Source organism: Schistocerca serialis, chromosome 9, assembly GCF_023864345.2.
Source record: "Schistocerca serialis cubense isolate TAMUIC-IGC-003099 chromosome 9, iqSchSeri2.2, whole genome shotgun sequence".
In the NCBI taxonomy this organism is placed as follows: domain Eukaryota; kingdom Metazoa; phylum Arthropoda; class Insecta; order Orthoptera; family Acrididae; genus Schistocerca; species Schistocerca serialis.
The window spans coordinates 299040364-299066940 of record NC_064646.1 but is presented as its reverse complement, the minus strand read 5'-3'; the positions used below and the strand labels follow the sequence as shown (position 1 = coordinate 299066940).

General features: G+C 39.9%; 1 protein-coding gene across 1 annotated transcript in view; it reads right to left on the bottom strand.

Moving 5' to 3' along the window:
* The window catches only part of LOC126418606 (mevalonate kinase), a 37622-nt gene that overhangs the window by 4684 nt on the left and 6361 nt on the right, over positions 1-26577 (bottom strand). The window contains exons 2-3 of the mRNA XM_050085439.1: positions 24293-24530; positions 19497-19694 (exon numbers count right to left, since the gene is read on the bottom strand). Of these exons, the coding sequence (XP_049941396.1) occupies positions 19497-19694; positions 24293-24530 (436 nt within the window). The remainder of the gene's footprint in view (positions 1-19496; positions 19695-24292; positions 24531-26577) is intronic.

Below are 26577 nucleotides of genomic sequence, written 5' to 3'. Positions count from 1 at the left end.
GACAGGCGAAATACCCTCAGACTTCAAGATGAATATAATACTTCCAATCCCAAAGAAAGCAGGTGTTGACAGATGTGAAAATTACCGAACTATCAGTTTAATAAGTCACAGCTGCAAAATACTAACACGAATTCTTTACAGACGAATGGAAAAACTGGTAGAAGCCGACCTCAGCGAAGATCAGTTTGGATTCCGTAGAAATGTTGGAACACGTGAGGCAATACTGACCCTACGACTTATCTTAGAAAATAGATTAAGAAAAGGCAAACCTAATTCTAGCATTTGTAGACTTAGAGAAAGCTTTTGACAATGTTGACTGGAATACTCTCTTTCAAATTCTAAAGGTGGCAGGGGTAAAATACAAGTAGCGAAAGTCTATTTACAATTTGTACAGAAACCAGATGGCAGTTATAAGAGTCGAGGGGCATGAAAGGGAAGGAGCGGTTGGGAAGGGAGTGAGACAGGGTTGTAGCCTATCTCTGATGTTATTCAATCTGTATACTGAGCAAGCAGTAAAGGAAACAAAAGAAAAATTTGGAGTAGGTATTAAAATCCATGGAGAAGAAATAAAAACGTTGAGGTTCGCCGATGACATTGTAATTCTGTCAGAGACAGCAAAGGACTTGGAAGAGCAGTTGAATGGAATGGACAGTGTCTTGAAAGGAGGATATAAGATGAACATCAACATAAGCAAAACGAAGATAATGGAATGTAGTCGAATTAAGTCGGGTGATGCTGAAGGAATTAGATTAGAAAATGAGACACTTACAGTAGTAAAGGAGTTTTGCTATTTGGGGAGCAAAATAACTGATGATGGTCGAAGTCGAGAGGATATAAAATGTAGACTGGCAATGGTAAGGAAAGCGTTTCTGAAGAAGAGAAATTTGTTAACATCGAGTATAGATTTAAGTGTCAGAAAGTCGTTTCTGAAAGTATTTGTATGGAGTGTAGCCATGTATGGAAGTGAAACATGGACGATAAATAGTTTGGACAAGAACAGAATAGATGCTTTCGAAATGTGGTGCTACAGAAGAATGCTGAAGATTAGATGGGTGGATCACATACCTAATGAGGAGGTATTGAATAGAATTGGGAAGAAGAGGAGTTTGTGGCACAACTTGACAAGAAGAAGGGACCGGTTGGTAGGACATGTTCTGAGGCATCAAGGGATCACAAATTTAGCATTGGAGGGCAGTGTGGAGGGTAAAAACGGTAGAGGGAGACCAAGAGATGAATACACTAAGCAGATTCAGAAGGATGTAGGTTGCAGTAAGTACTGGGAGATGAAGAAGCTTGCACAGGATAGAGTAGCATGGAGAGCTGCATCAAACCAGTCTCAGGACTGAAGACAACAACAACAACAACAACAACAACAACCACCTCTATGTAGACCCAAGCACGCCTTTGATAGTCTTGATAGGACAGAAATGCTTAATGATTTGCAACTGCTTGGTATATCACATATGTTACACTTATCCAAGAAAAAAATGGCTGGTACAAGGCTGCAGTGTGAGTGAATGGAGAACTCAGTAAATGGTTTGGCATTAGTAAAGGAGTCAGGCAAGGCGATGCCCTCTCTACAGTGCTTTTTAAGCTGACTCCCGAAGCAAGCATTAAAAAGCTTCAAATATATGGTTACATATGCATAAAATCAACCTAGATATGTGCATATGTTCCTGATGTAACAATTATTAGTAGAAGAGCTCCAGTAGAGAGAACAATATGAGCTGAAAGAAGTCACATTACCTAGAGGCCTTAGTAGTAATGAAATGAAGACCAAGTACGTGAGCTTCACCAGGAAGGAAAATAATAACTTGAATAAACTACCAGCAGCTGGTTTCAATTCTGAACATTTCAATTCTGAACATTAACCACCCTAAGTGGTTATTGATGCTTCCATACTTTTAAGAAATTGTTGGTCTCTAGGTTATTAAATACACAACTGAAACTTCAAATTTATAAGATCAAGATCAGGCTAGTTGTAACCCATGGCTCTGAAACATGGACAATAACAACTACTGATGAGAAGCAGCTCAGGATATTTGTATGCAGTGTTCTGTGCAAGATCTATGGCACAGTCAAATATAACAATGGTTTTTGGAGATCTAGAATGAACACTGAGCTAGATCACCTCATGCAAGGAGCTGAAACTGTAAGAGCAATAAAAAGTAGGAGAACAGTCTGGCTTGACCACGTCCCTACAATGGATACTGGACACACACCTAAAAATGGTTCTGCATGAAGACCAACTGGAAGAAGGCAGAGAGGAATGTCATGAAAGTGGTGGACAGACAATGTGGAAGAAGATATAAAGTCTCTCAGAGTTAGATGATGATGATGACGAATTGTGCTGGAGAGGGCAGAATGGAGGAAACTTGTTGAACATGATAACACCATGAAAAGTAGCAGTACAGGACATACCCTAGTACACAACAATGCCTGTTGATCCCATGTGAAACAATGGAATGCAGGGTAACACCCTGATAGTCAGAACTCAGATTCTTAGGGTCATTGTCAATTTCACTGAACTTCACAGAAACAAGCTCTAACTAAAGTAATTACCAAAGAAATACTCTGCTTTCTATTTCATGACTTTGCTGGTGAATATCTGTACATCTTAATCTATCTAGCTTCTTCACTTTTTAAATTGCAATGTCAAGTGACCAACTGTCTGACTTTTTGATTTTTTTTTAATCTCTGGTCAGTATTTTTTTATTTTTTAAGAAAGTCCAGCTTTTTTTGTAACGAGGTTGCATTTCATCATCTAACAAATTGCAATGTAACACACCTGTACTGAATTATAATCTGCACACACTCAGCTACATAATTTTTTTTATGAGGTTTGGTAGTAATTGGTGAAATGCTGCATTCGTATTTGACATTCACAATATCTTAATTTGAGATGTAACAGTTTGTCAAGCATTATCTTGATATTTTCATGGCCTTGAGACAAAAGCTAGTTAGTGAATATTTGAAGGTGGAGTTTTTGTAGATTTTCACGTTTAGAAGTGCTGATTCACTGAGAAATTTAGAGAAGTACTGTCACTGTGTACGACTGCATCCTACTAATTAGAAGTCTGTTGCCTTCTCAGGCAGATAGTGATACCAGAGATAGACAGTGCAAATTCTCAAACTAACAGTGATATTCTTTGTTTAAAAAGTATCAAAATGTTGAAACATTTTCCGAAATTTTGGAAATTTGCCAATTTTTTTTTGCAGTTCCTGGAAGCAATGTTCCTATTGAATGTGTGTTTTCTCTCATAGCTGCTCAGTGGACCAGTTTGTTGACAGACTCAGTCAAATTATTTTTACTGGTCAAGTACAATTTCTAGGATATGGCTTGTGAGGAAGTTTGTAATTATATTGTTCAACATAACACTGGACTCTTCACCCAGTAGTGCGTTCTACTGAAAAATACACTGTCAGAGGAAACACAGCTGGAAGAGACTAAAACTTACTTCAAGACAGTTGCATTGCATTTGTAACAATTAAATAGCATTGTTTAATACTACAGCACAATTTCAGAGTATTATTTTCCACTCATATTGAGATTAGAGCGTTTTTATTACCCCACTTTGTAAAATAAAAACAATTTATTGTTCTAATATAAATTTCCAGGCTTTTTTTAAAAAAATAGTCCTGCATCTTGTGAGATACTGTCCTGATTTTGATAATTTTGAGTTGGTAACTCTAGCATCACTCATTTCACTGTTTCTCCAATGGTTATGTCTTTCCTTCACACATAATTATAAAGCATGCATGCTACTTCACACATCCACTGTCAGTCATTACCCAAAATCTTCCGACATGCATCCACATGTGCGTGGAGCTTTTTCCAATACGATTATGCTCTCTGATGTGTTTGGTATCTGGCCACTATGGAATTCTGCCCATTTCACCAAGGTCTGGTAGCTAGACCTGCATCACTACTAATCTCCTGTCATTCTGTGTTGCTTTCGTAACTGTTTATTTCTTACGCTTTAAAATTTAAGAGTATTTGCTTTTCTTGCATAAACAAATTTAGTGAGATCAAATATATATCAGTAATTCAGAGAACCTGATTTATAAAATTACAGTGAGACAGAACAGATGGCCAGTAGTTATTGTAAGGATGTGAAATTCCAGTACTGTAATATTCTCTCTCTCTCTCTCTCTCTCTCTCTCTCTCTCTCTCTCTCTCTCTCTCTCTGGTGTGTGTGTGTGTGTGTGTGTGTGTGTGTGTGTGTGTGTGTGTGTGCGTGCGCGCGCAACATGTCAATAGAACACTAAGTAACAATGTACAGGATGGTTACAATTTAGGTTCCAATTTCAAAACACTGTAAAAAAAGAATCACTTCTCAGAATGGCATCAAATTTGAATGGAATATCATCAAAGAAGGGGGAAACATTGTGGAAACAAAAAAATTAACAACAATTTGATCCCTAGATGGCACTATAAGCAGCAATTAAATAAAAGAGACAGGGTACGCAGTTGTTCCTCTGTTTGCTTCTGAGACACTTGACATGACTACCTCAATGCAGAATTGCGCACTGCTGGTAATGAGTTCTGGATATTCAAGGGTATGAAACAGGGTGTTGGTCAGATGTCTGCTAAGGGTCTAGAGAAAACAACCACAAAATTCAAAAAGACATGTTCTTTCAAAGTGCAATGTGGCAGAGGGAGGAAAGCACTTGACTCGATGTCATTAGGGATCAAGCGGTGATGTGCAAACATGCAGTGCACAGGGAACTGCCGGAACTATGAACATGCCTATGAGAATAGTGAATAAAATTTTACAAAACGTTCTGCATTGTTATCCGTACAAAATTACCCATGTCTAAGAGTTGCTTCATGCTGACCTGCCAGTAAGACAAATGTCTGCTCTATAATTTATTGCTCTCATGGAAGTGGACAATGAATAGCAACAGAACATTCTGTGGACAGACGAAGCCTATTTCTATCTCCAAGGATATGGTAATCCACAATACTGCATAATATGTGCCACAGAAAATCCACTTGCACATCAATAGTTACAGCTTCATTCTGCAAAGGTAATTATTTGGTGTAGGTTGATGGCATTATTTATCGTATGACAATATTTTTTTGAGGAGATAGATCCTGTGAGTCCTGTTACTTACAATGTCACTCATAATTGCTATGTGAATATTTTGCGTTACCAACATCATTCCAACCCCTCAACAGCTTGGGTGTGTGGGTGGAACCATTTTTCTGAAAGATGGCACTCTGCCACATATTGCACAGTTAATACAGCAACTACTGCAGAGGCATTTTCAAAATGCTAGAATTATCAGCTGTCATTTCCCTACAGCCTCACTCTCCACATAAACTTAACTTAATCTCTGTGACTTCTGGCTGCGGGGCTATCTGGAAGATGCTGTGTTCAGTGCTCTGTTTACTGATGATTTGAAGGCACACACTGTGCAAACACATTCTGACTTGATCCCTGAGACACTCCAATCTGTTGTATAACATTTTGTTTCTCAATTTCGACTTGTGGCAGAAAACGGTGGACAGCATACCAAACACGTCTTGTGCCAGTTTCACAATTAAAAACCCATTTCATTTGTTGCTTTTTTTGTGGCTATTGGTCTCAGGACAATCTAAACCCATTTTTCCCATCCGATGTGGTACAACCTTGCCAAGGTGGGTGGGCTAACAGTGTCATAACTGTTGAATGCCAAACTTGTGCATGAGTGCAAATTACACAGCATGATTGGTTTAATGTACAACTTTCAACACAGACATTGTATTGCGATTCTTCTGTCATTTACAGCCGAACCCATTTACATTATGACTCTTACAGCATAATTTAGTGGGAAAATTTTTGTTAAATTTTTTTTGTTTCCTTAAAAATTTGTTCTTCTTCGACAACATTCCGTTTAAATTTGATGTCATTCTGAGCAGCTCTCTCTATCAACAAGGAAATAACATAGCAATAACAGACATTTTGAATTGTCTGTTTCAACAGGTGTGGCACAATTTTCATTGAGAATACAGCACTGTGCCTCCTACAGCTCAAAGCAGCCATAAGGAGTGCACAGATTTCACACTACACTGGCCTCCAAGGTCACCTGAACTCACCAAATGTGTCTTTCAGAATTCTTACGACCCTGTGTATGTGCCTCACCCCACCAACAACTCCAGGTTACCACCACCACCACCATTATCCCCATCAGCTACAACAGCAAAATTGTTTCACATACCTGACCAAAAAATACATATGGCAACTGTTTACACTATATAAACATTCAATGGCCAAGACAACACTTAACTGTCAGAAGACTGAATCCAGTGCAGCACAGCATCAGTGCTGAACACAGACATGCTTGTAAAAGTGTGGGGTGAGTTATCGCCTGGATGGTTGTTGCACTTTCGGTGAAGGACACACTGGAGATTTGTCAAAGGTAAATGAAAACTTTGATCATATATGCCTCGATCATTTGACTTTCATGCAGAACTACTTACTATTCTCACAGTTACAAACTCTAATATTGAACTCTAACCTGAGACCCTCATGGTTACCACCTTCTCAGCACACACCATAGGTATCATTTGTTTTAATGTTTGTTACTCAGTAGGGACCTAGACTCTTAACCTTCAGCTTTAATTTTGGCCCAGTGTGTGCTCCTTTTATTGCCATCAGGCCGTTTTATTATCACTAGGTCATCAGCTTTGTACCTGAAGGCTTTCTTCCAGCCTCTGTAGAAGCTAGTGTGGTTTTCTTCTCGCAACTTGCTGATTTGTAGCTTACAGTTTCCTTTAGTTTTTTTGCATCTTTCTTCAAATTAATTAATAATTTTGCTCTTCAAATAAAATTGTGATGTGAAGATCAGTCTGTGAGTGCATCTTAATTTCTATCAAAAGTGAAATGGTGTTTTCCCAAAGCTTCTGTGGCACGTTGAATTTGTGGCCCTTTGGACTGACGGTACCACCTTATGCCAGTCATTGGCATTATCCCCATTAAGCTTATCAATTATCAGAGCCTAAGTAGAACTAATTCTCTCAATTTGTCCATTGGCTCTAAGGAGCCCTGTCATTATTAAAATGTGCTCAATTACTTCTGTAAAGTAGTACTCCTTGAATCTTTGAGAAGTAAAGGAAGCCCTCTATCGGTAATTACTTAGATTCCAAAAATTACCTTACTGTAATTCCACCTTACTAATTGCATCTGTTGATTTTGTAGTGTTTACAGTATATAACCGAGCAAACTTGGTATGTGTCCATAATGCTCAGAATGTGAATTGACTGAAGAGGTCCAATACAATCCATGTGATAAATATATAACAGTGCACTTTCTTTGAATAAGGGATGAAATAAATTTTCCTTGTTACCTGATTTCTTATTCACAATTAAACATTTTACACAACTGGAGATCACTCTTTTCACCTTGTCAGTCAAATCTGGTATATAATAACTTTGTTTTACATCCTCTTCAGTTCCCTTAACTGTGTATGTCCTTTGTTATGCACAAGCTTAACTATTTCACACTGCATAATGCACATAATACTAAAACTCTTCCATCACAGAACTTTAAAAGAATTCCAACTCTCATTAAAAAATTTTCATAAGACAATTCTTTGACAATGCTCTTGATTGCTGCCAAATTATGATCCTTCCTTGAGCTTTCCTGATTCTAGCAATTAAACCATCTGCAAAACCAAACAGTACATTCACACAATGACATAAAACATCTACATGCTTCATCCTAGTGCCATATTTGTGTTGGATGGTGTAGGTATGCTCTTCCAAGACTAAAGCCTATTTTGCTCTTCTTGGTGACAGGTCCTTCTCATACATAATCTTTTGGAATCCAGCACAGTCCATTCAATTTAAAAAGATATTCCTAGTATATACACCCAGAGTAGCACGGACAATAGCCACAACTTCAAGCTTGTAACTTCTGTATTTTTCCTCTTGTGGCAGTGGTGTTTTTTTCACTCATATATGAGACTGGATGGAACTTATCATCTGGAGATTTTTGTAATAACATGGCTCTGAAACATTCTTTGCCTGCATCTTGATGTAGTTCAGTTTTGCATTTTGGGTTGTTGATTTTCAAAACTGAATCTGATGAAACGACATCACGTAGTGTCTTAAATTCTTGCCTCTGCTTTCCTTCAAACACCTATTTTAGATTATGCCTCAGTATATCACTCAGAGGCCTGGCAATTGTAGAGTAATTTAAGATGTTGTTGTTGTTGTCTTCAGTCCTGAGACTGGTTTGATGCAGCTCTCCATACTACTCTATACTGTGCAAGCTTCATCATCTCCCAGTACTTACTGCAACCTACATCCTTCTGAATCTGCTTAGTGTATTCATCTCTTGGTCTCCCTCTACCGTTTTTACCCTCCACACTGCCTTCCAATGCTAAATTTGTGATCCCTTGATGCCTCAGAACATGTCCTACCAACCGGTCCCTTCTTCTTGTCAAGTTGTGCCACAAACTCCTCTTCTCCCCAATTCTATTCAATACCTCCTCATCAGTTATGTGATCTACCCATCCAATCTTCAGCATTCTTCTGCATTCTTCTGTAGCACCACATTTCGAAAGCTTCTATTCTGTTCTTGTCCAAACTATTTATCATCCATGTTTCACTTCCATACATGGCTACACTCCATACAAATACTTTAAGAAATGACTTCCTGACATTTAAATCTATACTCGATGTTAACAAATTTCTCTTCTTCAGAAATGCTTTCCTTCCCATTGCCAGTCTACATTTTATATCCTCTCTACTTCGACCATCATCAGTTATTTTGCTCCCCAAATAGCAAAACTCCTTTACTACTGTTAAGTGTCTCATTTCCTAATCTAATTCCCTCAGCATTATCCGATTTAATTCGTCTACATTCCATTATCCTCGTTTTGCTTTTGTTGATGTTCATCTTATATCCTCCTTTCAAGGCACTGTCCATTCCGTTCAACTGCTCTTTCAAGTCCTTTGATGTCTCTGACAGAATTACAATGTCATCGGTGAACCTCAACATTTTTATTTCTTCTCCATGGATTTTAATACCTACTCCAAATTTTTCTTTTGTTTCCTTTACTGCTTGCTCAGTATACAGATTGAATAACATCAGAGATAGGCTACAACCCTGTCTCACTCCCTTCCCAACCGCTGCTTCCCTTTCATTCCCCTCGACTCTTATAACTGCCATCTGGTTTCTGTACAAATTGTAAATAGCCTTTCGCTCCCTGTATTTTACCCCTGCCACCTTTAGAATTTGAAAGAGAGTATTCCAGTCAACATTGTCAAAAGCTTTCTCTAAGTCTACAATTGCTAGAATTGTAGGTTTGCCTTTCCTTAATCTATTTTCTAAGATAAGTCGTAGGGTCAGTATTGCCTCACGTATTGCATCATTTCTGCGGAATCCAAACTGATCTTCGTCGAGGTCGGCTTCTACCAGTTTTTCCATTCGTCTGTAAAGAATTTGCATTAGTATTTTGCAGCTGTGACTTATTAAACTGATAGTCGGTAATTTTCACATCTGTCAACACCTGCTTTCTTTGGGATTGGAATTATTATTTTCTTCTTGAAGTCTGAGGGTATTTCGCCTGTCTCATACATCTTGCTCACCAGGTGGTACAGTTTTGTCAGAACTGGCTCTCCCAAGGCTGTCAGTAGTTCAAATGGAATGTTGTCTACTCCCGGGGCCTTGTTTTGATTCAGGTCTTTCAGTGCTCTGTCAAACTCTTCACGCAGTATCGTATCTCCCATTTCATCTTCATCTACACCCTCTTCCATTTCCATAATATTGTCCTCAAGTACATCGCCTTTGTATAGACCCTCTATATACTCCTTCCACCTTTCTGCTTTCCCTTCTTTGCTTAGAACTGGGTTTCCATCTGAGCTCTTGATATTCACACAAGTGGCTCTCTTTTCTCCAAAGGTCTCTTTAATTTTCTGGTAGGCAGTATCTATCTTACCCCTAGTGAGATAAGCCTCTACATCCTTACATTTGTCCTCTAGCCATCCCTGCTTAGCCATTTTGCACTTCCTGTTGATCTCATTTTTGAGATCTTTGTATTCCCTTTTGCCTGCTTCACTTACTACATTTTTGTATTTTCTCCTTTCATCAATTAATATATAATGGTATGACAGAGATTTAGAAACCAGGTTTTAAATTTTAAGACATTTCCAGGGGAAGATGTGGACTCTGACCACAATCTATTGGTTATGAACTGTACATTAAAACTGAAGAAACTGCAAAAAGGTGGGAATTTAAGGAGATGGGACCTGGATAAACTGAAAGAGCCAGAGGTTGTACAGAGTTTCAGGGAGAGCATAAGGGAACAATTGACAGGAATGGGGGAAAGAAATACAGTAGAAGAAGAATAGGTAGCTCTGAGGGATGAAGTAGTGAAGGTAGCAGAGGATCAAGTAGGTAAAAAGATGAGGGCTAGTAGAAATCCTTGGGTAACAGAAGAAATATTGAATTTAATTTAAGATAAACTTCCTAAAGTATCCTGTTAGTCCCAGGAAACGTTGAATTCCTGAAACAGATTTTCGTTCTCGACAGTGTTGAACAGCTACTGTCTTTTCAGAAGGCTGGATTTTTCCACATTGTGAAACATATCACGAAACTCAACAGTGCTTTTCAAGAACTGGCTTTTTGAAAAATTAATTTCCAAGTTGTATACTGCTTTAGTTTTTTAACAGTAAATCAAGCCTCACTGGCTTGCCTCATCATCACCCTTTGTTGGTCTTTTTAACACTGCCCATGCAAAAAACATAATGTTCTCTTAGAGCCAATGCAAAAAAGTATTTATAAAATGGTGGCACACTGCATGTGGATTCGATAATCAAATGCATCATCTATGAGAGGCAATGGGTAATGATCTTCCACTGTGATTTTGTTTAATTTTCTGTAGTCTTTGCACTCTTCATTTTTCTTTTTTACAATTACAACCTAGCTAGTACAAGGTCTGTCTAAAAAGTATCCGACCTTTGATTTTCCCGTGCAAAGCAGAGACGATAGTACGGCGTAAACTGTACACAGTAAAGGAAGAGACCTTTATGAGCATGTGTGAATTTTGTCCCTGCCTTCCAGCGCATCAGTCGCTGCCTGTCGATCACTGAGTGAGGTGCTACAAAATGCATTCGCCGGATTACCGATTCTCTCAAGATGACTGAACTTGTTGAGCAAAGATACGGCATCAAATTTTGTCAAAAACTTGGCAATTCTCAAAGCGAAACAATTCGTAAGATTCAGCAGGTGTTTGGAGAAGAAACAATGGGTAACATGAATTAAGGAGTGGTTCAACCAATTCAAAAATGGCCGCACATCAGCGGAGTGTGACCACCATTCGGGCAGGCTCCAGGCAGCTGGGAGTGCAGCTGTTGTTGAGAGAGTGCAAAATTTGGTGATGGCAGATTGTTGTTTGGCCATGCAGGAGATGGCCCAAGAGGTTGGAGTGAGTAAATATTCTGCATATGCAATTTTGCATGATGATTTGAACACGCACCGAGTGGCTGCAAAATTTGTGCCTAAGTTGTTGTCACTGGAACAAAAAGACCTCCATTCTGATGTTGCACAGGACCTTCTGGACACCACCAATACTGATCCTGCATTTCTGAACACCTGATAACTAGAGATGAGTCATGGATGTATGGATACGACCCAGAAACAAAAAGACAGTCGTCGCAACGGACGCACCCAGAGTCTCCAAGGCAGAAGAAAGTGCAGCAGGTGCGGAGCAATAAAGGTGATGCTGACTGTTTTCTTTGGTGTCCATGGTATTGTGCATCACAAATCACACTGGAAGGACAAACAGTGACAAAGGAGTACTATCAAGATGTTCTCCGGCGACTCCGTGATGCAGTTTGGCGCAAAAGACCAGACATGTGGATGGCGAAAAAATGGCAACTGCATCGCGACAAAGCCCCCGCACATTCGTCCCAGTTCATCCAAAATTTCTTGGCCAAACATGGAATTACAGCTGTTTGCCAACCTCCCTACTCTCCAGACATGGCTCCTTGCAACTTCTGGTTGTTTCCAAAATTGAAGACGCCACTGAAAAGGTCTCACTTTGAGAGTACAGAAGAGAGAAAGCAGAACAGAACGACAGAGCTGAGCACCTTTCCAAAAGATGATTTCCACAGGTGTTACCAGCTGTGGAAGGATCAGTGGGCTAAGTGTGTGAAAGCACAAGGGGCCTACTTTGTAGGGGATGAGGGTCCCAACCCAGTCAGGTATTGGAAAAAATTTTTCTGGCCAAAGGTTGGATACTTTTTAGACAGGCCTCGTATATTCACATGAACTTTGTTATATTATTCCTTGATCAAGCCTCATGTGGACTTCGTTGTCAACAATTTCTTTCCATTCTGGTGACAATCTTCTGGGTCTAGCATATGTTGGTTGCTCTTTTCTCACAATAACCTTCATTGTGACAAGCTTTGTCTGTTGGGGTGTAATCAGTTACTAAATCATTTATATGTTCTTTTGTTTCACTACTACCACAGCTTTCAGTATCTAAATCTGGTTTGTCTGCTATATGGATTGATATAAGATGAGCTTCTCTTTCTGGCTTTCTAATAGTAACTCCATGCCAACTTCCATGGCTTTCTAATAGTAACTCCATCCCAACTACCATTTCTAAATTCCTACTCTCTAGAAACAACTTAAACATCTGATTGAATTTTCATATCATCAATCTCAACAATTCTCATAAAACACCCTTGCAGATAGAGGAAGTTTTGCCCAAATCATATTACACCTGTACCTTGGAAACTTGGAACACTCATAATCTCATAAATCTCTTGTCATAACAAACTACGTTGACTGCCCACAATCAATTAACATCTTCATGTCTCAGTTACTTATTTGTACATTTTTAAATTTACAATTGTCAATACTCTTCTTAACACAATTTGCATTCATTGTCACCTTTTGATTTTATTTATTTATTTTATTTACACGTCAAGTTCCGTAGGACCAAATTGAGGAGCAAATCTCCAAGGTCATGGAAGTGTCAGTACATGAAATTACAACATAAAAGTAATAACAGATAAAAAGGAAATGTTTATGAACCCGAAAAAGTCAAGCCATGAGTTTAAGTAAATGCAATCAACAATACAACAAGAATCAGCTTAATTTTCCAAAGAACTCCTCGACACAATAGAAGGAGTGACCCATGAGGAAACTCTTCAGTTTTGATTTGTAAGCTCTTGGATTACTGCTAAGATTTTTGAATTCTTGGGGTAGCTTATTGAAAATGGATGCAGCAGTATACTGCACACCTTTCTGCACAAGAGTTAAGGAAGTCCGATCCAAATACAGGTTTGATTTCTGCCAAGTATTAACTGAGTTGAAGCTGCTTATTCTTAGGAATAAGCTAATACTGTTAACAAGAAATGACAGTAAGGAATATATATACTGAGAGGCCAATGTCAAAATACGCAGACTCATGAACAGTGGTCGACAAGAGGTTCGTGAAGTTACACCACTTATTGCTCGAACCGCCTGTTTCTGAGCCAAAATATCTTTTTAGAATGGGAAGAATTACCCCAAAATACAGTACCATATGACGTAAGCGAATGAAAATAAAAAAAATATATTTAAAAACAAAGATGATGTGACTTACCATACGAAAGCGCTTGCAGGTCGATAGAAAGACAAACAAACACATACATACACACAAAATTGAAAGCTCTTGGATTACTGCTAAGATTTTTGAATTCTTGGGGTAGCTTATTGAAAATGGATGCAGCTGTATACTGCACACCTTTCTGCACAAGAAAATGGATCCCCAAACCACCTTCCTTACCCTCTGGCTCCTACCCTTGTAACCGCCCCCAGTGTAAAACCTGTCCAATGCACCCTCCCACCACCACCTACTCCAGTCCTGTAACCCGGAAGGTGTACACGATCAAAGGCAGAGCCACGTGTGAAAGCACCCACGTGATTTACCAACTGACCTGCCTACACTGTGAAGCTTTCTATGTGGGAATGACCAGCACCAAACTGTCCATTAGCATGAATGGACACAGGCAGACAGTGTTTGTTGGTAATGAGGATCACCCTGTGGCTAAACATGCCTTGGTGCACAGCCAGCACATCTTGGCACAGTGTTACACCGTCCGGGTTATCTGGATACTTCCCACTAACACCAACTTGTCAGAACTCCGGAGATGGGAACTTGCCCTTCAGTATATCCTCTCTTCTCGTTATCCGCCAGGCCTCAACCTCCGCTATTTTCAAGTTGCCGCCGCTCAAACCTCACCTGTCTTTCAACATCTTTGCCTCTGTACTTCCGCCTCGACTGACATCTCTGCCCAAACACTTTGCCTTTACAAATGTCTGCTTGTGTCTGTGTATGTGCAGATGGATATGTGTATGTGTGCGCGAGTGTATACCTGTCCTTTTTTCCCCCTAAGGTAAGTCTTTCCGCTCCCGGGATTGGAATGACTCCTTACCCTCTCCCTTAAAACCCACATCCTTTCGTCTTTCCCTCTCCTTCCCTCTTTCCTGACGAAGCAACCATTGGTTGCGAAAGCTAGTATTTTGTGTGTATGTATGTGTTTGTTTGTGTTTCTATCGACCTGCCAGCGCTTTCGTATGGTAAGTCACATCATCTTTGTTTTTAAATATATTTTTCCCACGTGGAATGTTTCCCTCTATTATATTCATACCATGAAAATAAAAAAAAGTAGATTAATTTTCATGTTGAATGATCACTTACTTCAGATATCATTCGAATAGTAAAAATAGCAGCATTAAGTCTTTGAACAAAATCCTGAACTTGGGCTTTCCACAACAGTTTACTACCTATCTGAACACCTACAAATTTGAACTGTTTAGTTTCACGAGATCACATGCCCATTCCGTGCAATTAAAATGTCAGGTTTTGTTGAACTGTGTGTTAGAAACCGTAAAAACTGAGTCTTACTGTGATTTAGCATTAGTTTATTTTCTACAAGCCATGAACTTATGTCATGAACTGCACTATTTGAAACTGAGCCAATGTTACACACAACATCCTTTACTACCAAGCTAGTGTCATCAGCAAACAAAAATATTACAGAGTTACCTGTAATATTATAGAGCATATCATTTATATAAATAAGTAACAGGACTGGCCCCAGCACTGCCCAATGACCTTTTGCTGTCTGTTGCGACAGTAAGAGGTGAACCAATTGTGAGCTACTCCCTCTATTCTGTAATGGTCCAACTTCTGGAGCAATATTTTGTGATCAACACAAACGCCTTAGTTAAATCAAAACATGTGCCTAGCGTTCGAAACCTTTTGTTTAACCCATCCAGTACCTAACAGAGAAATGAGAATATAGCGCTTTCAGTTGTTAAACAACTTCTAAAGCCGAACTGTACATGTGATAACAAATCATATAAAATGATCAATTATCCTTACATACATAGCCTTTTCAATAACTTTAGCAAACACTGATGGCATATAAATAGGTCTAAAATTATCTACATTATCCCTTTCTTCCTTTTTATAAAGCGGATTTACTACTGAGTACTTTAATCATTTAGAAAACTGACCATTCCTAAAGGAAAAATTACAAATATGGCTAAATATAGGGCTAACATGTGCAGCACAGTACATTAATATTCTGATAGGCACTCTATCATAACCATGAGAATCCTTAGTCTTCAGTGATTTAATTATTGACTCAATCTCCCCCTTGTCTGTATCACAGAGGAGTATTTCGGACATCAATCTCGGAAAGGCATTTGCCAAGAGAGTTATACGATTCCCTGTAGAAACTAAATTTTTATTTAATTCACCAGCAATGCTCAGAAAATGATTGTTAAATACTGTAAATTGTTGATCACTCTTCTCCTTCATGCATTCAGATGAGATTGACCAAACTTGTTGCAATTGAAGCATCTCTTTCCCTTGCTCTTGTGGTTGCAATCAGTTGACCTGTGGGCACTGGCACCACAAATGAAATACTTTCTGTTTGGATCACAAGCTGAGCTTTTAGTGTTTCTGTTACCAGTCTTTAGCATCTTTCTTACTGGAATTTCCAAAATTTTCATTGCTGTAACTTTGGTTATTTCTATTTGGCAATGATTTCACAATTCTTTTGCAATGCTTAATTTTTTCCTTAAGCTCTCCCACACTTCTAGCACTACAAAGTAGAAATTTTGTGCCTGAATCTAGAAGTTTCGTACCTCAATTATCTTCTATCCTGTCAATCACATACTGCAATAGCAAGTCATTATCAATATCAGCATGGCTGGCAATTTCTTTCATTATGACAAAATATTTTTAAAGAAAGACTTCCCATTTTTCCTATCACTGAAACAGCAGTTGTGGATCTCCACGCCATTTTTCATGCCGACTTGTTCTTGCAAAGCTTTCTTCATGCAGCCCACAATGTAAAGCCTTTCTCACCTTGAATAAAAGGATTAGCCATATCATCAAGTGATTTTTTTGCTAAAACAAGCATTTGCAGTTGACTCCAGCCCATTAAAAATGCTGTTTCCTCAAAATCAATGATCCACTTTTTACATGGATATCTGTCACTACTGATAAATGATGTAAGAGAACACTCAACATCACAAAATGACAGAGACAATTTACATTGATCTAGTGAATGAAGTAAGAATTGTTTTGCTTTTATCACCTGTTTCTAAATTGGAATTTCTTCTGTCTTTTTTTGAGAGACTGCATGCTCTCTTCATAATCATTAGCATTCTCTTCACATTCTATGTCATCATCAATTTTCACCACAAGTTTGTCAATGTTGGATAAATAATAACAAATTTCGATAGTCATTTCATTTTTTGTCCTGTTATCTATACAAAATACGAGGGTTGCCTAGACATTAATGCACCCCATTTCTTTTCTTCAATTATTTTTCACTGAACGTAATGAGAATACACACACAAAAGAATGGTGTTTTATGTACACACCCCATTTTTCTACATAATATCCATCCCGCTCTATGGCCTTCCTCCAGTGTGAAAAAAGGGCATGTATGCCCTGTCAGTACCAATCCTCATCCTGGTGGCAGAGCCAGTGCTTCACTGTGTGAATCACCTCCTCATCATCATCCTCAAAATATAAATGGCATCCTTTAATAGCCCAAAGAAGTGGAAGTCTGAGGGGCCAGGTCAGGGCTGCAGGATGGATGGGGTAACACTGTCCAACCCTGTTTTGCGATGTGTTCAGCAATCCTCAATTTGTGTGGGGTTAAGCACTATCGTGTTGCAGCAAAACATCTCCTGGGTTGCAGTGGTGCTGAAGTCACCGGAAGGGCGTCTCGAGTTTTGTCAATATGTTGCACATAATTAATGGTACTGCCTCTTGACATCACATCCGTGAGAATCACACCTTACCGGCAGAAGCAGTTGCTTTGAATTTTTTCTTCTGTGGGGAGTTGGAATGGTGCCATTCCATCGACTGTAATTTTGTTTCAGGCTCAAAATGGTGAACCCTGGTTTCATCATCTGTACAATCCAGGCCAAGAAGGCCTTCCCCTAAAGCTTCAAAATGTTGCAGCATATCAAGACAAATGTTTTTTTCTGTATGATTTGTGATCCACCATTAGACACCGTGGGACCCATCCTGCACACTCTTTTGAATATCCAAGAGGGCGGATAATTCCAGTCACACTTGCTTTGCTGATTGACAGATGCTGTGCCCACTACCAAGTCGTAATGCATCTGTCCTCGCAAATGACTACATCATCTCACCACAAAATGTCAGATGTGACAGCTGTGGATGGTCTCCCTGATTGTTGCAAATCGTGGAGCTCTGTGGAACAGACTTCTGATGACCTTTGTATGTTGCAGATTGCTCCCAACTCCACTTCTGAAAATGATGCTACAATAAATGATGTCTTACCTTTAAGTTCACCAGCTACTGACTCGAAAGTAAAATAAGGAAATTCTCTCAATCATTTCCAATTCCTTCTGTCAGCTGGAACTGTTCCCAAAATTAACTTATTTAGAGATTTAATGGATTCAAGCATCACTTTTTCAATTTCACTTAATAATGCCATTTCTAGAGTTTCTCCCCTTCTTTGTCGGTTATTTTTCCTTCCGTTGCATTGTTTAAAATTTCTCCTTGTGTAACTCTGTTACTGCTAATTGTCATTAAAATGTTGATCCTCCTTGCAGACCTAAAATCAACACAATTACACATCGCTACATCACTGCAGGCAAAACAGCCCTCAGAAATGTTCCATCATAAAAGTCACAGATATGGCAGCAAAAGGTATCATCATTCTTCCAGTTGATCAGGACAGACTTGCCAAAATTTGTAGGAAAAATGTTTCCAACTTGCACATAGAACTGTTAATTATTCTCTGGGTTACAAACTAATAGTGAACAGTCACATAACCAAGACTATCAAACTCAAACTCTCTCTCTCTCTCTCTGTCTTTTTTCATGAACATTGTTTCTCAGAGAACACACAAAACCACTCTCCAATATTTGGCTTATCCAGTGTGCCACCTGTCTCCTCAGTAGGAAAACCCATACAAATCTCACAATGTAACTGTAAACTATACCCAAGGCTGTATGGCATGGACATAAAAGATATACTCTTGTAAAATTGGACAATTCTTGTAAGAATAAAAACTCCATATAGACCTACGCATAAACTAAAATTTACTGCAAGTTCCTTTCTTCACTCATATGTAAATTAAAATTCTGTGAAGTCAGATGAATCTTTTTGAAATGTGCAGTATTTAAGACTGAGCAAGTCAAATCGTTTTAAAGCATCTACAGAGAACACGTTACACTTCAGAATTCTACAGTGCATCATGATGTCCCCTTACTCCTACAGGAAAGAACAACATATTGAGTTTTATGGCTTGTCAACAGGACAGTCTCTTAGAAAAGGATGTGTGAAGCACCAGCCATGGTACATTTAAGGGTCTCTCCTGACGACTGTCTGCACTGAGTTAAGGAAATCATGCATAATCTAAACCCACATAACTACTTGGCAATTTCAGTCTGTAAAGAGAAGCCTGAGTCTTAACCATCACAGTTTTTTCAGGCTCTTAACAGTGGTTCATTTGTGGTGAGGGTTTTTACTCTTGCTAAATTCGATGAGCTGACACGTCTTATGTCAGAGACTGTAACACATTTTGCTCTACATAAAAATTATATCGACTGCATGACAGACCAAAATGCAGTTCCAAAAATTAATTCAAAAAGACCCAGGCCAAATGGCCATAAGTAGAGAAATATATATGCAAGGTAAATACAGCAGTCACACCAAATCACAGTGTAAAGGTTATTTTAGATGCTAACACTGACATACAAATTTGTCAATGAAATGTGAAAGTACATTGGTTGCTAACTTCTTCAGTGTAAATGTACAACAAGCTTACAATTACTATGATGTGCAACAACCTGGTTAAAGTTGAACTTGCTATAGGTGCTTCTGCTGGAGAAGTCAGTAATGCTATATTGCACAAAACTTGTCTTTATATTCTACAAAATAACAGAAAAATATTTCTTGAAATTCTTGCAAACTGCTCTTTACCTGCATATGTAAGGAAAAATACTTACCTCCAATAATGACATGCTAGTAGAAACTATATCTCCAGCAGCGCACATGTCATTCAGTACTGCTACAACTTCAACAGCAACAGATCCCATAGCATCAAGAATTGAAGAGATAACACTGTTTAGGCGCTTGTGCTTTTCAGCAACACTAGCAACAAGTTGCAAAGTATTTCTTGGTACACCAGTATCAATGAGAAGAACCTAAAAATGTAAGATGATAAACTTCAAAACTAAGCTGCAACAATATGCTCATAGTACGTATATGATTAACATACAACTGAAACAGTTTAGTAGACTTGTTGTATCAACATTACAAGCTAATGAACACACCCTTACAAAATGCAGGTGTTTTGTCACATCTACTTTGCACAGCTTCACCCATTTCATCGCTTGCCTTTGATGTAGTATATCTAATTCTCTTAGTAAGAAGAGCATAGTGACCATAAGTATGCAAAATTAAATGGAAATGCAATTTATTTAATTAGGCAAACACTACTCGAAGTCACTTTTTGAAACTGAGTACACATCCTGCTCATCAAAAATGTGACAGTATCTTGTGTTAAATTCTAAGCTTTTGTGTGTTACACTTATCAATTAGCATCGATAACTTGTCAACTTATACAGGCTTTCTTAACTTATACTGGATCACCTCAGATATGATGATGCACTGGTATAGTTTAGCTAGCATTTGTAACACAATTAAATATGAGGCCCTTTTCTAGCCCCAAACCCCAATAGAGTGCACTACACAAAGGAATGAAAATAAGTGAATATGTTTATTTACAACTGGATCACAACAAACAATTTTAGTCTACAATTTAGTCACATATTGTGCAGCTGTAAACACATAAAAGGACTGGAAACAAACAGCAATGATACTGTATTAAATTAATTTCCAGATGTACAGTTTCTAGGAGTGTCACCTTGCTTAACAAATTATGCTGTCAAAAGAAACAGATGACAGACAATCAGACAAGATATAACACATAATATAACACTCGTTTAGTTCATTTTGATGTCATAAGTATGTTGTTGTTGTTGTGGGGGTGGTCTTCAGTCCAGAGACTGGTTTGATGCAGCTCTCCATGCTATTCTATCCTGTGTAAGCTTCACATCCAAGTAACTACTGCACCCTATATCCTTCTAAATCTGCTTAGTGTATTCATCTCTTGGTCTCCCTCCACAATTTTTACCCTCCAATACTAACTTAGTGATCCCATGATGCCTAAGAACATGTCCCATCAATCAATCACTTCTTCTAGTCAAGTTGTGCCACAAATTTCTCTTCCCCCAATTCTATTCAGTACCTCCTCATTAGTTACATGATCTATCCATCTAATCTTCAGCATTCTTCTGATATAGTATAACTGAACTGTATCAAACCTTCATCTGCGAGATGAGAAAGACATTTCATTTCAGGAAGCTATGCGTAGTGAGCTAATGGCTGGGAAAAGCTATTAACAGTTTTCAGTCAAAATATCTTGCACGAAGACCACTACATGAAGATGTAAATTGTCATATAGAATGCCCAGGTATAAATATGCTCTTCTCTCGATATATTCTCAAGTCTTGCCTCAAACGCCTAAGACATGATGATCAACATCAGCATGGCCTCAATGTGGCTTGTCATCTGCCCAGGTTTTCTTTTTTTCTTCTTAAGCTGAAGCAGGGTTCTACAAATAACAATAAATGCTAGATACTTTCTGATCATAGGCATAAAACCAACGTGTATTATCAGTGGCAATAATAGAAGTCTATATTTTTTTTGAACTTGTTACTGGAATTCTCTGCAGATCTCCAAGTGACACTGCTTCTGCTAAGCAATCAGTTGTTGAAGTACATACAAACTCCACTGTAGTCCTCTATCATTCTGCTGTTTTGATAGAATTCATGACTGCATTTTAAAAATGTCTTGGATAGTGTATGTTACAGATTCAGATCCCACATTTTATGCAACAATTAGAGGTATGATGCCAATTGAAGGTTATCCCAAACAATGACTATCAACAATCAGTGTTCAGCTGTTTGTGATAAGGCTACACCAGTCTTAAATACTGTGTGAATGCACGCCAAAACCTCATGTTCTTTTTTTAATTTGCTTTTAATTTCTGGAATTCTTTCTCTGTAGTTTAAAATGAGCTATACAGAAGAGCCTTTGCATACTGTAACTTTTTAGGGTTCTGTACCTCAGTTGGTAAAAATGGCATCCTTATAGAATCACTTTGTCAATTAAGTCTTTTTTCCCAGCCAAGAAGTCAAATACACATACCAAAAAAAAGTTTTGCATTACCCCGGTTCCCAGAGCTCCTGAAGATAGACATTGACTGTGGATATTGCATCACAGACACAGTCCCTTTCACTATTCAGAGATGTCACTAAACCCGTCCAAATGTAAACATCCGTGATGAGCAGCGCCTATTAGACAGCCGATCAGTTCCAGTCATTCCACCAGGAAGGAGGTACATGGCTCATGTTGTCTGTTGTTCAACCACACCTAGACAGTCAATACCATGGACCGATCGCGTCTGCATTGTTACTTTGTGCCAGGGAGGGCTCTCAACAAGGGAAGTGTTCATGCGTCTCAGAGTGAAACAAAGAGATGTTGTTCGGACATGGAGGAGACACAGAGAGACAAGAACTGTCAATGATATGCCTCGCTCAGGCCGCCCAAGGGCTACTACTGCAGTGGATGACCGCTACATATGGATTATAGCTCGAAGGAACCCTGACAGCAACGCCACCATGTTGAATAATGTTTTTCCTGTGGCCACAGGAGGTTGTGTTACAACTCAAACTGTGCGCAATAGGCTGCATGATGCACAACTTCACTCCCAATGTCCATGGTGAGGTCCATCTTTGCAACCACAACACCATGCAGTGCGGTACATATGGGCCCAAAAACATGTCAAATGGACCACTCAGGATTGGCATCACGTTCTCTTCACCAATGAGCATCCCATATGCATTAAACCAGACATTTGTCGGAGACGTATTTGGAGGTAACCCGGTCAGGCTGAACGTCTTAGAGACACTCACTGGGCAGTGAGTGCAGCAAGGTGGAAATTCCTTGCTGTTTTGGGGTGACATTATGTGGGGCCGACATATGCTGCTGGTAGTCATGGCAGGTGCCATAATGGCTGTACAATACGTGAATGCCATCATCCGATCGATAGTGTAATCATATCAGCAGCATATTGGTGAGGCATTTGTCTTCATGGACGACAATTCGGACCCCCATCGTGCACATCTTGTGAACGACTTCCTTCATGATAACAACATCACTTGACTACAGTGGCCAGCATGTTCTCCAGACATGAGCCCTGTCGAACAGGCCTGGAATAGATTGAAAAGGGTTGATTATGGATGATGTGACCGACTAACCACTCTGAGGGATCTACGCCGAATCGCCATTGACGAGCGGGACAATATGGACCAACAATGCCTTGATGAACTTGTGGATAGTATGCCACGACGAATACAGGCACGCATCAATGCAAGAGGACGTGCTACTGGGTATTAGAAGTATGCAATGAGTGGTTTTCATGAGCAGTGAAAAGGGTGGAAATGGTGTTTATGTTGATCTCTCTTCCAATTTCCTGTACAGGTTCCACAACTCTCACAACTGAGGTGATGCAAAACTTTGTTTGGAGTGTGCATAAATAAATTGTACCAAAAGAAGCAAAGCAGTATCAAAATTCTGAAAAACCTTCTGCCACTGAAGTAAAGAAAAAACTAATAGTGTCATCTACGGTATTTTGGTGTACTACAAAACTAACAGTGCCATCTATTAGTTCTATGGTGTACTACACTTTGATTTCATGTCACGAAACTAAACATCTGAACTACTAAGCTGAGCAGAATCCTAAAACTTTAAATGTGGTATTTTTTCCATGATTTAATTTTGATAAAATAAAGCCTATTTGATTCCCCAAGCTTCACACAAGTTACCTGTAAAAACTCTATGCAAATTTGTCTAGTAGTTTTTCGAGATTAGCGTGTTCAAACAGGCAGACATGACAGTGTTACAGTTTTATTTAGTATCAATACAACTTATTACAGACTTGCCTCTTTAGCAAGACAATGATTCTCAAACCATAAACTCTTGACACACAACAGTAGAAATGTTCACAATGAACATTGGGACTACATTCTGCAAACTAAATTTTGACATAAATGTTAACAAATATACTGAACTGCAACTACCATATGCCTCCCCATATATCACTCTTGAATGAGAAACAAAGTTACTCATAATCAATCATTTGTACACAGACCTTAAGGTTTTGTAAAATTTTGGAAAGCATATGATACTGCATGAAACTTACGTTACTCATTAATGTCACTATTTTAGCCTATCATTACTAGACTATACTGCAATGGCTGACTGAACAGATCACCTTTCATAATTTAGATCAAGTTATGAGGGGTTAATTGCTAAATGTTTGATTTTTTGGTCTTTCTCAGTGAAGGAAATTTAAATCTACAGTAGTTACAAGGAATTCAACCACAATGGCTATGCAGTCTTACATGGCAAAATGACTGTGTTCAGATACCTACTCAGATGAACAGGAGCAACAAACCTGCAGCCATTGTGATGAAAGGTAAAATAAACTGTCCATAGCAGAACACACTACCAATGTCCCACTCTATACCAGCTCATCTCTCTTAAAGGTAATCTGTTGTCAATTAACCCTTCACTATCTTATCTATATAGGATCCAATATTTTTTATTATTATAATACACAACAAAATATACATCACAAAGCAGTGATTTAAAAGAGGGTCATCAGAATCCATACCTTCAAGTTAGAGGGCATTAAAATTGATACTGGCTTCTTTCCTTTGCAAAACTGGACAGCAGAGCCATAAGTGCAGACACTATTATCCAATCCAGATGGTTTTCCATGCATGACTACCTCACTGATGAACGCCCATTGTGACACCACACTCATTTCTTCAGAAAGAGAACGGGGAGCTTGCGATGGACAGTAGCCATGTCTTGATATATTACCATTGGTACGACCTAGTTGTTGGGTCCTGTGTGAGAAAAACAAGAAATATATACTAGTACTAACACATTATTTCTCAGAAAGGGAACAGATTTACATCCAATATATGTTGTGAGGCACTGTGACCCAAATAACTGCTGTCAGCAGTATTAATTTCAGGAGCAGTCATCTTGCTGTCTGCACTGTACTTAAATGGAACCATATATTAAGAAGTATATGGGCTGAAATGCAAAACTGACTGAAATGAACATGTGGCAACTATCGACCAAGTCGCGGGTAATATCTTTGTTTTTGGCAAGCTCTTTGCCCCAGTCTGTGGTCGCGCGTGAAAGTGTACGGACGTGTACCGAGAATTCAGAATGTAAACAACTGTATATGTGTGCTTACGAGAAATAAAAATAGTGTTTATTACATGTGGTGTAGCGTGCATCATTGGAATCGGCAACCCTACCACGCTAAACCCATACTGGTGACCCCGAATTTTGTTCGCGAGTGCTACAACGAAATCTTATACCATCGAGCAGTACACAATGGATCGCTTGCCGCCTGCTACACCGAACACGTGCCAACTAAGTGTTCCAACGGACGCTTCGGCATGGTTTTACAATTATCCACCGGGCGTCCGCAATAGTTCTACGCAGGTTCCAAACACATCGACTAGCTGTACTCAACAGGACAGTGTTTATACAATTCCACAGCCACGTGTTCCGAGTGCTCAACAGCCGACGCAATGTGCTCAAACCCCAGTGACTATGTTTACAGGTTTCCCAAGTGCAAGTGTGAATTTTCCACCCGAATCAGTGACTGTACAAATCGAGCCGGACACTCAAGACAGGAGAGTTCATATTTCTGCCGGAACTCCGGATTTTGCACCAACCCCCCCTACACCACCAGCGTCCGCTTTACGAGTGTTTCCGACGGCACACGCCGTTCCTGCCGCGTGTGTTCCACAAACATTAGGTGATTTTAACTATTTTAATGCACCTGTAGGGGAGGGGCCCGGAAACTGTATTCCGTCGTTCGCCGCACATCGGTCGACTACGGTCGATTCTACCGCGCCGGTCCATTCTACGCCTGTCGGCGTTACTCCGTCGACCGCTCGATTCGTTGATTTCTCGACCAAGGTCGAGCCAGCCGCGCCTACCGTGCCGCGTGCCACTGACAGTGGCGAAAGCTGGTGCACCGCTACTGCACCCGAGACAATTACGTTGCAGAACTATGGACAGGGAGAGACAGTTTCTGATAAACATTTATGTCAAGACTTTCCCACCCGTTGGCCGAAGCTACCACCCCTTCGCAAGGATCACCCACGCACATGGTTTGCCTTGGTCGACCACGTCCTGCAGCTACACGGCGTCGCCGACGACAATTCGAAGTTCCTATGCTTACTGTGTCACCTCCATGACGAACTGGATCTGATCTGCGACATTGTGGCTTCGCCCCCCGCTACGGACAAATATGCGTTCGCCCGACGCACCATCCTCGAGCGACTATCCACATCGACAGAGGAAGCTATCCGCCTCATCAGTCAGGAATCGCTGGGATCCAGGTCCCCGTCGCAACTCTGGCGTCATCTCCGCGCTATGATTGACACGCATCACATGCCGGACATTACACTTTGGACCATCTGGTTGCTGAAACTTCCCCCGCAAGTTCAACTTCACCTTCTACATGTAACTTCGGCCCCACTAGATGCCAAACTGAAGATCGCAGACCAGGTTTACAACATTCTGCCCCCCCCGCATACCCCCCCAGGGTGCCCTCAGGCCTCAGGGGTTGGCACACCTGCGCGGCAGTTCCCATCCTGCAGTACAGAGTGCGCACGACTCGCTCCACGCATGCGCGCGGAGCCAACGCCGCCTGGCAACCGCCGCAGTAACTCCTCTCCTACCAGCACTACTGCAGCGTCGCCATCGGAGGGAACTACAAACAAGTCCCCCTCCACTGCCGGTTCGACCTCAACCAGCGCGACGGGCGACGCCACGCGCCGCCCCGCTTGGTGTTATTTCCACTCCCGCTTTGGCGACGTGGCTAAGAAATGTCGTTCTCCATGCGCGTTCCCAAACTAATAACGC